This window comes from Capsicum annuum, chromosome 5, assembly GCF_002878395.1.
Source record: "Capsicum annuum cultivar UCD-10X-F1 chromosome 5, UCD10Xv1.1, whole genome shotgun sequence".
Lineage (NCBI taxonomy): Eukaryota > Viridiplantae > Streptophyta > Magnoliopsida > Solanales > Solanaceae > Capsicum > Capsicum annuum.
In genome coordinates, this window is record NC_061115.1 from 7,616,941 (window position 1) to 7,629,740 (window position 12,800).

At 35.3% G+C, this 12,800-nt stretch overlaps 1 protein-coding gene across 1 annotated transcript; it reads right to left on the minus strand.

Moving 5' to 3' along the window:
- Positions 1-5,539: 5,539 nt before the first annotated feature.
- LOC107870270 lies at positions 5,540-12,800 on the minus strand. Its single transcript, XM_016716736.2, has 4 exons — positions 12,496-12,800; positions 10,382-10,519; positions 7,685-10,290; positions 5,540-7,590 (listed from the first exon to the last, which is right to left on the minus strand). The coding sequence occupies exons 2-4, from the start codon at positions 10,403-10,405 to the stop codon at positions 6,534-6,536; spliced, it is 3,687 nt and encodes a 1,228-aa protein (XP_016572222.2). The 5' UTR covers positions 10,406-10,519; positions 12,496-12,800; the 3' UTR covers positions 5,540-6,533.

A 12,800-nucleotide genomic window follows, 5' to 3' on the forward strand; every position in this document is an offset into this window, starting at 1 on the left:
GAGTTTTTCCTAGTAAGGTTTTTAATGAGGCAGCAATCAAATGCGTATTTAGTAGTTTTTTTTTACATGATCATCCAAGGGGGAGTATTGTGAATATATGGATGACATAAATATCCATTTAACCTCCTTTTTTTCTAAGTGGCCATTTTACCTTTCTTTTTTAAGTGGATTTTTACTATTTCCTCCACCTTTGATGGCCTAATTTATCCACCCATTTGTAAAATATTATTATGCATGGCCTATAAATAACCATGTTTTATGATGAAATTAAGCAAGCAAGTGAAAGATTAATACATTCAAACTCTCTCTCTTTGGTTATTTTTGGTCAAATTCTCTCTTTTCTTTGGTTACTTTTGGTTAAATTCATAACAAAAAAAATATTTTGTTACTAAAATAACTACTTATGTCTTTCTTTAAGAACGACGTCAAATCTTAAAAGACTGATCATAGATTAAAAGATATACTCTTAGCGTGATATTTTTCAATTTTTTCATGTTTAATTGATTGAAGTTTTTAAAGAACTTTTTTCTAGTTCTTTAAAAATGACGAAAATGACTATCTTGGTAAAATAGCTGCAAAGAAGTTTAACAAGTGACATTCTTCAACACGCCTTACTTTCTCCACTGGTCCCATAGGCCCATCATCACCCCTGCCTCCGCCTTTTATAATATACAAATATTTTTGAAATATTTTTTTTTTTTACTTACATATCTAGCATGAGAAATAAATAACAACTTATTTCTTAAAGAGACATTTTCCTCCCTATTGAATACAATCATAATCATAATGTCTACCTCATTATCTATGATTGGTTTTTGATTTTTCTGTTTTTTAATTATTGCAAATGTCTATATCATTATAGACGACTCCATCCATATTATTATATGTATATATTCTATACAAAATTCTTACTTGACCTATTAATAATACGTGCCTTCCAATAATTAGATACCATTAAATAGATTCTTACATGTTTTCGAAAGAAAGTCAAATGGTTTGCTTCAATTTTTTTTAGATTGCCACTTTCTGCAAACTTTATAGTTTTTGCAAATGCAATTTTAGCTATTTGTTTACGAGTTCTTATTAGTTATTTGAAAATGAATTAACCCAACGGAGAAAAAATATCAAATAATTGAGATCCTAAAAACGTAGAACCAATGCATAGCACTTCACCCCTTTAGTGAAAAAAGGACAAACAATAGAGGCTTAAGACTCGAGCCCTAAGAATGAACAACTTTTTAATGCGTAACGTTCAGGATGACTCAAAGGTAAGGTTAGGATCCATGGATGAACCTCTAACATACCTTAGTTCTTGATTTTACAAAATTGCTGGAGCATTGGTAAGACCAAAGGACATGACTTAGAGTTCGAAGTGACTATACCAAGTACGGATGGCTAAGGTTTAAAGCCTTTGTTTTAGGTCTTCAAAAGGCTTAAGAAAATTTAAACTGTTAATTTTATGATTTTATTTCTTTTTTGACAATATTGAATATAGTAAAAAAAATTATCACCACTCAATAGAAATATTTTAACACTTTGAATTAAACTATTCAAATCTTTAGAATAATAAATAATATGTTTACAATAACATCGAAGGTAATATATTGAAAACGTATAGTTAACCTCTTATTAACTTGAATAAATCCTCACTATTATAAATAACAATATTATTATGTGAAATATAATACTATACTAAAAATAATATAAAAAAAATATTATTTTTTTTTATTTATTATGTATATACATATTTTTAAAATTAGACCATTAATTTTATTAGACCATTAATTTTATTGAAGGTATTCAGTAACACCTTAGATATGGGTGGAAGATCTTGGCATGAATCCTTTTTGGAACAACAGTCTTTGTATAGAATCACAGTTCCCAAGAACATTCTTATTGACCGTAACTTTGTCCTCTAACACAGTGAAGCTATCTTCAAATTGCCAATTGTCTCATCCTGGCGGGAACTGGCATCACTTCAAACTTGGTAACAACATCATCTTCATAGTAACGGCATCAACCAACTCTACACAATATGCAATATGAAACTTAACAGTGTGTTGCCTACTCCATAACTTAACCTATGGAGAATCAATGACTGTATCAAACATATTGTGTCAGTACGCTCTAGACATTTTAATTAACTAGTTATAAATAGTCATTGCATAAGAAAAATTTAAAAGTTATTTTTTTTTTTAGAATATTTATTTAATAGACGACCTTTTTTTTTTCTTTTGTTTGTCTTGTAATTTATGGACCTATTAGGTCGAGATTTTATCAAGATCACTAGTGAGCAAAATGAATATCTTATGAAAAAAATATCATACCACAATAATCTAAGATATTGTAATATCATACCACAATAATCTAAGATATTGTAAGTTATTGTAATGATAGTCTTATGTTTTTACGATAAAATCGAGCAATATATTGGCAAATTTTAAATTTGAATCTAGCATTATTCGGAAAAATGATTTACCTAAAATTATATTTGCAAAATTTGTTAAAGTAAAAAGATTCCGAATAAAATATAAGAAGACCTTATAGAGAAAAAGTCAAGTGCCAGGCAAATGTACAATTGCCACTAGCTCATCATATATATATATATATATATATATATTGGTTAAATACGCATCACATTTCGGTCTCAAATATTAATCATTTTGCTAAACTCAATAGGGATGAACATAAAATATCAAATTATCAAATCAAATAAAAAAATTTGATAATTGATATTCGGTATTTGATATGAAATTTGGGAGTAAAATTTCAATATTTCGGTCCTGAATTTGGTACAAGATATTAATACTGTTTGTTATTCGATATTTATTGTATACCGAATTATTTAATAAATATATATATATAATACGATGTGTCTAACTAACCCAATAGACAATAGTATTAGTCATTCCAAAGAATCTCTTGAACCTTGATAATATTTTTGTAAAAAACAAAAGAAAAGAATACTAAATAGGGTTTCTATTAAAAATACTTTTTGAAGTTTAAACGTAGTTTGCACACCTCCAACTTTAATATGATATTACCAAATACTGTAACTAACCGAAATTTAATTTATCGAATTACCGAACCGATGTTTTAAAATTTAAAGTATGGTATATGGTATCTACTCTCAAATATCAATTATCGAATTACCAAATTCGAAATTTAAAATACTGAACCGAATGCCAAACACCCACCCCTATCCAATATACTTGAAATGTTAGGCGTTTGAAAACTAAAAGCTTTGAAATAAATTTATAACTATATCATATTTTATCTTGTTCAGGTGCTCCAATTCATAGTGTGTAAATTAAGCAATTATATTAAAAGAAAAAAAGAAAAAATAATTTAGAAAAAAATATTTTTGTTACTAAACCAACTACTAACGTCTTAAGAACGACATCAAATATCAAACGACTGATCATAGATTAAAAGACATACTCTTAGCTTGATATTTTTAATTTTTTCATGTTTAGTTGATTAAAATTTTAATTTTTTTTTTTATTTTTTTTTGTTCTTTAATAATGTTAAAAATAACTTTCTTAGTAAAAGAACGGATAAAGAAGTTTAACATGTGATATTTTTTAACACGCCTTACTTTTCCCTCTTGTCCCGTAGCCCCATCATCACCCATGCCTCCGTCTTTTATAATAGTTGTTTAGATTATATATAAATATTTTTAAAATAATATTTTTTATTTTTATATCTAGCACGAGAAACAAATAACAACTAGCTTATTTCTTAAAAGAAACATTTTCCTCGTTATCGAACACAATCATAATCATTATGTCTACCTCATTATCTATGAATGGCTTTGGATTTATCTGTTTTTTAATTATTGCAAGTATCTATATCATTACGGACGATCCCATCCATATTATTATATGTATCTATGTTATATAAAATTCTTACTTCGCCTATTAATTATATATACATTACAATGATTAGATACCACTAAATAGATTCTTAAATATTTTCGAAAGAAGTCAAAGGGATTTCAATTTTTTTTTGTAAATTGCCACTTTCTGCATACTTTATAGTTTTTGCAAATGCAATTTTAGCTCTTATTAGTTATTTGAAACTGGATTGACCAATTAGAGGGAAAATGTCAAATAATTGAGACCACCGAGACTTTACGGTGAGTTAATAGAGGTTTTGAATTCAAACTCTAAAAATGTAGAACTATCAATGCATAGCACTACACCCCTTTAGTGAAAAAAAGATAAACAATAGAGGCCAGGATTCGAATTCGAAGAATGAACAACTTTTTGATGCGTAGCACCTTAAACAACGAGTGAGATTCGAACCTTGAGAACGGACAACTTTTTGAAGTGCAGCACTTTACCACTTAAGTGAAAATGCATAAATAATAGTGGTAGAGTGAAAATGGATAAATAATAAAGGTTGATATTCAAACCCTGAGAATGGACAATTTTTTGAGGCATAGCACTTTACCCCTTAATTGAAAATGGATAAATAATAAAGGTCGAGATGAAAACCCTGAGAATGGACAACTTTTTGATGCATAGCACCCCTCCATGAGAAGGGACATGATAGAGGTCGAGAATCGAATCCTTAGAATGAACAACTCTTTGATGCATATTATTTTACTCCTGCTCAAGGAGTCGAAGCCTGAAACCGAACAACCTTTTATGTTAGCACTAAATCACTTGTCAAGGATTCGAACCCTGAGAATGGATAACTTATGTTTTCACTTAACTACTTGTCAAGGATTCAAGCCCCGAGAATGGATAACTTTTTGTGTTTAAACTTAACCACTTGTCAAGGATTCGAACCCTAAGAATGGACAACTTTTTGTGTTTGCACTTTAACCCCTTATCCTTTATGTTTGCACTTAACCATTTGTCGAGAATTCGAACCCCAAGAATGAATAACTTCTTGAGTTTGCACTTAAATAACTTGTCAAGGATTCGAACCATAAGAATAGATAACTTTTTATGTTTGCAGTTTGACTCCTTATCCTTATGTTTGCACTTAACCACTTGTCGAGTTCGAACACTGAGAATGAATAACTTTTTATGTTTGCACTTAACTTGTCAAGCATTCGAACTCTGATAATGAATTAACTTATTATGTTTGCACTTAACCACTTGTCAAGAATTCAAACCCTGAGAATGAATAATAACTTTTTATGTTTGCAATTAACCCCACATGTCAAGGATTCAACCCTGAGAATTGGATAACTTTATATATTTGCATTTAACCACTTGCCAAGGATTCAACCCTTAGAATTGGATCACTTTTTATATTTGCACTTAACCACTTGCCAAGGATTCAACCTGAGAATGGATAACTTTTTATGTTTGCACTTAACCACTTGCCAAGGATTCAACCCTGAGAATGGATAACTTTTTGTGTTTGCACTTGACCACATGTCAAGGATTTGAACCCTGAGAATGGACAAACTGTTGAAGCATAGCTCTTACCCTTATGTAAGAATGGACAACTTTTTGGTGCAGAGCCCTTAACCCTTTACTACACATACTTGGGGTGATTCACTGTAGCTTCAGACACCGAATAAAAACCGAAAAGAACAGATTAAAGGAGTAATATGTACAACCATATCACAATGGATAGCCTTTTGGTGCAGAACATGTTGCCCCCATTAGTGAGCTTATGCAGTGCAAAGCTGGTTTAGTTCAACCTGCGGCTTCAAATAAAACCAAAAAAACACGAGAGGACGAGGACAGCGTCTCAAGAGAGATGCAAATGAGGCAATATACATCCATTATCACAGTGGATAACTTACTGGTGAAGAGCAGTTTTCCCCTTTAATGAGCCTACGTGACGACCACTTGCTGGATTCAAATACCGAATAGTTAAAACCAAAAAAACACTAAAGAGGACGGGGACAACGTCTCAAAGATGCAAATCAGGCAGCATGTACATACATCCATCTCAATGATATGAGTGTCACAGATGGTGTTATTGTTAACCAGCATAATTCGCCTTGGACAATTTCTCATCACCAACCTGTTTGTGTAACTGGCCAACACCAGCTGGTTCAAACCAATGAACTCAGTCACATCATCCAGAAGCACAAAGGCAGCATGCATATTAGCAACTTAAACTAGTAAAAATAGCATTCAAGCCAGCATAGTAGAGCATCTTAAATTAGTAGTTTTCTCCTCCAAAAGAACAAATAGCAAGCAGCAATGGTAAAAGCACGTTCCTCGGACAGCCTACTAGCAGCAGGACTTCTTTTTTCTCTGATGCAAAGACATGCATTAGAGAATAATTTTTCCCTGAAGATCGCGTTCAATGGGATATCATGTATCTGCTTCTTTTCAACAAGGACATCAACACTCTCAGACCAGAACCTTATTGTGTCTAGAGTCGCCTACTTTCTCTTCAACATTTCTCAATCGTCTAAACGCATTCAGAAGTCGATATCCATTCCTCAGTTAAACCTGGACCTGTCAGCAAGGAACAAGAATTCGCTTTCAGGTAGAAAAAAGAAATGGAAACAGTGTTTCCCATGGCACAGCTGCCGATATTACAGGTTTATTATGTTAAAATCTTCTTCTCTTCAATCTGGAGACATCAAATTCCTCTTCATGCCAAAGCTGTCCACTCTGCCTAAAACTACCACCTTCTTGCTCTTCAACATTTCTCATTCGTCTAGGTAAAGGTCGATCCTTGATATTATCATCAAATTCTCTTTCTCTAGTATTACTTCTTGCAACAAATTCTGCATCAGCTTCTTGATAGAACCTAAAAGGCCTAGGGCCACCATTTGGATGGAAACGGAAATTGTCATTTTCACTGTTATAAGGACGATAAGAACGAACAGGTCCTCCTCGCCTCTCACCATACTTCCTTCTCTCATCCGTACTTCCACCACCCCGAAGCTCAGGAAATCTAGCAGTGTGTATCGGCCCATCAAAGTACTCATCACCATCAGCCCTCTCCCGACGATCTAAAACTTCAACTCTCCTATTGCTTCTAGTAAACACCCGTTCAGGTGGACTTCTTCTGCTAGAAATAGACCTCAGATGCCCATGCTCCTGTACAGCATCCACATCCCTCATATCATTCAGACGCCGAGCAGTATACGAGGGGGAATCACGTCTTCGAGGAACTATCTCTTCAGTAAACGAAGTTCGCGGAGAAGACCTCATCCTATCTTCCCTGTACATAGCTGGTGACCTATGATGAGATGAATCTGGAAGACCATTGTATCCTTCATTCAATCTTCTCCGAGGAGATGACCAAGGGCCAGGGGAACGCGTACGGGATCTAACAGGAGATTTAGACCGCATTCGCGGGAAACCTCTTCTCTGCATTGTGGTAAATTTTGTATTACCCCGAACAAAATGACCATCTGGTCCATCATTACGTTCAATCTCAGATTCCCCAACAGCAGCTCTACGTTTAGGTCTAAAGCGATAATCAGCTACATCGCCATAGCTTTCAAAATCACGCCCAGAATCCCAATCTCTGCGTGAACTGTTAAACCGGCCTGAGCCCCTCCCTCTTCCCCGTATGAAGGTCCCTCTTGAGCTGCCAAATGACCTGTCCTGAATCCTATCTCGCACAAATCTAGGACCATCAGCATAAGTTTCATCTCTGAAAAATAAACTCAGTTAGAAAAATGTAATAGTTTAGCAGCATTCAAATAAAGAAAAATAACAAATCAACCAGCAATAAAAAGAACAATCACCTATTCCTTCGTAGATGGAATTTCTCTTCCTCCATATCTGAATACCTTTCTCTTCCACTTCTCGAAGACAATGATCTACCTGTGATAGGTCTGAAATTACTAGGCGATGTCACATTGGATGCACGAGGTAAACTGATGATCCGGCTCTTGCTTCCAAAATTTGGCAAATCTTTACTAGAGGTAGCATTAACAGATGTTTCAGCATTTTGCAAAGATGAAATAGTTGCTGGTGGCATATCAGATCTTCCAATATATTCGCTACTAGCCTCATCAGCATTTCTGCCAGCCCCATTGCTTCCAGCAGGTGCTCCGTCACATATGACATCCGTTTCACATCCCTCCTGCACATCTGCTATTCTTGATTGATCAACTGGTCCTTGTTGAATAGCGCCTACAGGTGCCTGCTCATCATCACCAGTTGTTTCCTCTTTATCAAATAACGGACTCTGCAACTTACCATCTTTATGATCAATTTTGACAGCTTTCTCATCACAGCCTTTTAATAAGTCATCGTTAGACTCAGTATGACCTGGCATACTGTAATCTTTTTCATCATTATTGAAGCAGTGAGATTCCTCAAGCCCAGAGAAGCCAGAAGAATGAGCATTTTTGCAAGAAGATTCATTATTATTCTCTAATTCCATCCCCTCAGCAATTGGATCTTCAGCAATTGACGGCAACATTGGTTCTCGGACCTCACCGTCTTCATATTCCTCATCCTCTCTGGCACACTCCACACCTTCAGTATCAACATGTCCCGCAAAAGCATGATGACCATCAGATTCATAATCAGAACCATAACATTCTTCTTCTGAACCAGCTGATATACTTATTTTTTCCTCATCATTTGCTAATCCTTCACCACTTGCAACCAAATTCTGTGGGTCTTGTGTCTTTTTGTATACCATGTGATCTTCGATATTCATGCCCCCTGAAATAGATGCTTCCGCTTTATCACTGGATACATTAGACTCTTTGAGGTCAAGGTTTGCATTTTTAGCAACAATATCAGCATTTGCCTGATCTAGAGCATTTTTACTCCTATTAGCTTCATTAGTATGACCAGAGTACTCAGGCGGAGTAGACAAGTCCCCGCCACTCACAGACAAATCTGAACAGGTAGACAATCTAGAAGGGCATCCCTGTTGAGGAGTCAAAGGCATTGGCAGTACAGATGAAGAAGAAGAACAAGAACTCTCCTGAGGCAGCAAAACCCTTCCAACTGATTGGTGCACAATCACATCTGATGTCGTGGATATTTCCGGGCTTTCTTCCTGCAGTGGTTCGCATTTCATTGGTTTTGGTTCAAGTAATTCCTGAGGGGCCTTAGTTGACAACTCAATAGACTGCAAATTCTGCCTCACAACTTCCGGTTTTCCTACATTTGCCTCCAATGTTCTAGCTGGACGAAATGCAGTTCTAGCATTAGCTTGTATCAAGGTTTCTTCAACGGGTTCTGACTTAACAGTTCTACGAGTGGGAGAACTAATGTTTCTACTCAAAGCCGGGCTTTTCAGTAAACTCGAGTTTGGACTAACCCTGCTAGAGTCTACTTTAGCAAATGACTGCAGTACAGAGGAGTCAAACCCTCGTAAAGTACTACCAAGACTAAGACGAAGCTCATCCGCGGATGGTAGGCTATGAAGTACTGAGATAGGAAAATTGAATTCCTGCTCACTGGCTCCAACAACTTGCTTCCCTTTATCAACATTAGAACCAACAACAGAAGCAGAACTAACAGGCGGCTTTATGTCTAGTGAACTAGATGGTTTACGTAACAGATCAATTTGACTTGCCTCTTGAACAGGAATATCATCACCAGAACCCTCCCATGAATCCATGGGAGTATTCAGATCCCAGTTAGATCTATTAGTCCGTGCAGTATCATCAGCATCACTGTTATTCAATCCATTCTTGCAACTTCCATCCTGAGAAAAGTCCTTCCCCTTGTTCAAAGATAGAGAAAGTAATGAAGGATTTACAGTTCCACGCATCTGGCAACTCCCCTCAGCATTTGGATCAACCAAAGAAGTATCATGAGGTTTCTTTGGGCCTAATGACAGTTCAAAGTGGCCTGAATCGGTAGGAGGTTCAAGTTTACTGTGGCTTTCCCCTGGTTTGGTAATAACTTCCTTCTTGACATAAGTCACCATTGTCGAACCTATAGCTTCCTGGCTAGCTAATTTTTCGGCCAATGCTGGTTTCACAATATTGTCAACGTTTCTTGAAGGCCCAAAGCTAGCTGATTTCACAATATTGTCAACGTTTCTTGAAGGCCCAGAGCTAGCATTAGGATTTGTTTTCGGAGATATGGATAAAAATGGTAGTAGCATAGTAGGCTGAGCGTCAACTTTTTCACCTGAAGGTCTTTCTTCTTTTACCTCTAGAAGAGAGTTCTTGGAAGTATCAGATTTACCTGTACTATCACAAGCATTCGACGTTGATCCCTGACCTAAGCCAGCATGTTTGGTCTTGGATTCATTTTCATTTTCAAAAGAAGATGGCTCAGCACGGACAGGTGAAGGAGGCTGGAACATAGAGTACCACCTCTTCTTAAGAGGAATACCTGACGAAGAGCTACTAGACTGCCGAGCAAGAATCCCAGCCTGCAAATACACGATGAAACAGAGTGAAATTAAAACAAAGCAAGTATAAAAAAAGACCAACTCAACAGCAAATCGGAAAACAGATTGAGACCTCTTCGTTCCCCGAAACCGGCATGGTTCCCAAATCAGCTAGAGATAAGGCCTATTAATCTCCAGAAAATTATCACTCTAGTACAATCAAGTGGTAGAACACATCTGAAACACTAGATCACAGTCCTCTAATATAACCCTGCAAGCCAAATAAAGACAGTTCTTTTAAGAGATATCAAGAACAAATCCAGATAATGAATGAAAATTTAAGCACCTGAACCTGATATACATTAAGAGGGAAAGACATAAATGACCAGATAAAAAGAATCTTTTAAAATAATTTCCTATTAACTACTAGCACGTTTTGACCATCAAACCCCTCAACATAAATTACGGGGAAACAGGACAAAATCATCAGATTTTCCACAAAAGTTCCAACAATTACACGCAAATGTGAAACTAAAATATTAAAAAATCATGAATCTTCTAAACCAAGCTAGTATCAGACTGAGGCATAGTTGATTGATTGCGGATATATATGAGCTACGAAGACGATCCACGTGATTTATACTTGGTCAACGTTCTCCTCAACACGCACGCGCACACGCACACGCACACAGAGCCCAAACACAAAAAGGGGAAAAAACTAGAAATACCCTTCCCCTCTCCCCTTAGGTGCCAGTGGATTAAATTTCTTGAGATCTACCAAAATTAAGCCGGTCATTAACGAAACAACCAATCAACACACGCGATACAAAGACCACCACAATTTATGATTTAGAACAGCTAAATAGTCCAAATCTAATCGATTCGAAACCCCATCACGAAAAAAATCCATAGATAACCAAAAAAGCATAAACACGATGCAAGGATCACCATCATTTTTGATTCACAACAGTCAAATTGTCGAAATCTAATTAATTTCCACGAAACCCCATCTTGGAAAACCTCCATAGATGACGAGAAAAGCATAAACACCGTACAAAGACTGCAACCATTTATCATTCAGAGCAGTCAAATAGTCAAAATCTAATCAATTTCCACAAAACCCCATCTCGAAAAACCTCCATAGATAACCAAAAAGGCATAAACATAGACCACCTCCATTTACGATTCACAACACTAAAACAGTCCAAATCTAATCGATTTCCTCGATAAGCCCATCTCAAAAAACATTTATAGACAATCAAAAGAGCATAAACACGATACGATTTATGATTCAGAGTAGTCAAATAGCCGAAATCTAATCAATTTCCACAAAAACCCATTTCAGGAAACCTCCATAGATAACCAAAAAAGCATAAACAGTATATAAAAACCACCACTATTTAAGATCCACAACAGTCAAATAGTCCAAATCTAATCGGTTTCCACAAAACCCCATCCCGAAAAACCTCCATAGATAGATAACCAAAAAAGCATAAACACTATACGAAAACCACCACCATATATGATTCAGATCGGTCAAATAGCCGAAATCAATTTCCACAAAAACCCCATCTCCAAAAACCACTCATCAGATCCTATTTCATGAATCCCTAAACCCAAACTAGTTTAGGATTTGAAGCGTAGTTGATTAATTGAAGATATATGAAGCTATGAAAAGGATCCACAAGATTTATAGTTGGTCAACTTTCTCCTCAACCAGCCCACCCCACCAACCAACCATCCCCAGCTCCACCAAACAGAAAAGGGGAAAAAACCCCAATCTAACCAATTTTCAAGAAACCCCATCTCCAATAACCTCCATTAGATAACCAAGAAAGCATATTCATCACTCGACAGATCCTATTTCAGGTAAAACCCCATATATTCAAGAAGAAAGATCAAAACTTTACACAAAAAAATCAATAAATACCCAATAAAAATCAAAACTTTACACAAAAAACAAGAAAACCCATCTCAAAAAACCTCCATTGGATAATCAAGAAAGCATATTCATCACTCATCAGATCCTATATCAGGTAAAACCCCAAAAATTCAAGTATAAAAATCAAGACTTTACAAAAAAATCCAACAATAAAAAACAAAACTTTTACATAAATTCAACAATAAAAATAAAAACTGTACACAAAAAAATAAAAAACACACATTAAAAGGGAACAATTAAATTGCACATACATACAAACAAAAACAACAAATCTAACACAAACAAGAATGAAAAAAATTGACAACCTTTCTATGTTCTTAGATAGCAAAAAGAGTATTGTGAAGGTGGAAAAAAAAAATAGAGTGATAAACAAATAAGGTAAAAAAAAAGGGGAGAAAGATGAGATTTTTGGTAATGAATTTCCTTGATGGTTTCCTTGTGATATTATGAGATGGAAAATTGTGGGTGTTTTTTGTTTGTTAGGGTTTGGTGGACTCGTCAATAATTGCAACTTAGCTTAATTTATGGCCCTCTATTGTCTATCTACCTATCACAATTTCATTTCTCTAATTTTTTTAAAATTGATGCCACTTTTGACTTTACTTCTTTC

What these genes read in the sequence shown, in the direction of transcription:
- LOC107870270 (XM_016716736.2), bottom strand. Translation starts at nt 10,405, where the DNA reads ATGCCGGTTTCGGGGAACGAAGAG. An exon ending in CGGTTTCGGGGAACGAAGAG is followed by an intron (nt 10,291 to 10,381) that starts GTCTCAATCTGT and finishes GTGTATTTGCAG; the next exon opens with GCTGGGATTCTTGCTCGGCA. An exon ending in TTCCATCTACGAAGGAATAG is followed by an intron (nt 7,591 to 7,684) that starts GTGATTGTTCTT and finishes TTTATTTTTCAG; the next exon opens with AGATGAAACTTATGCTGATG.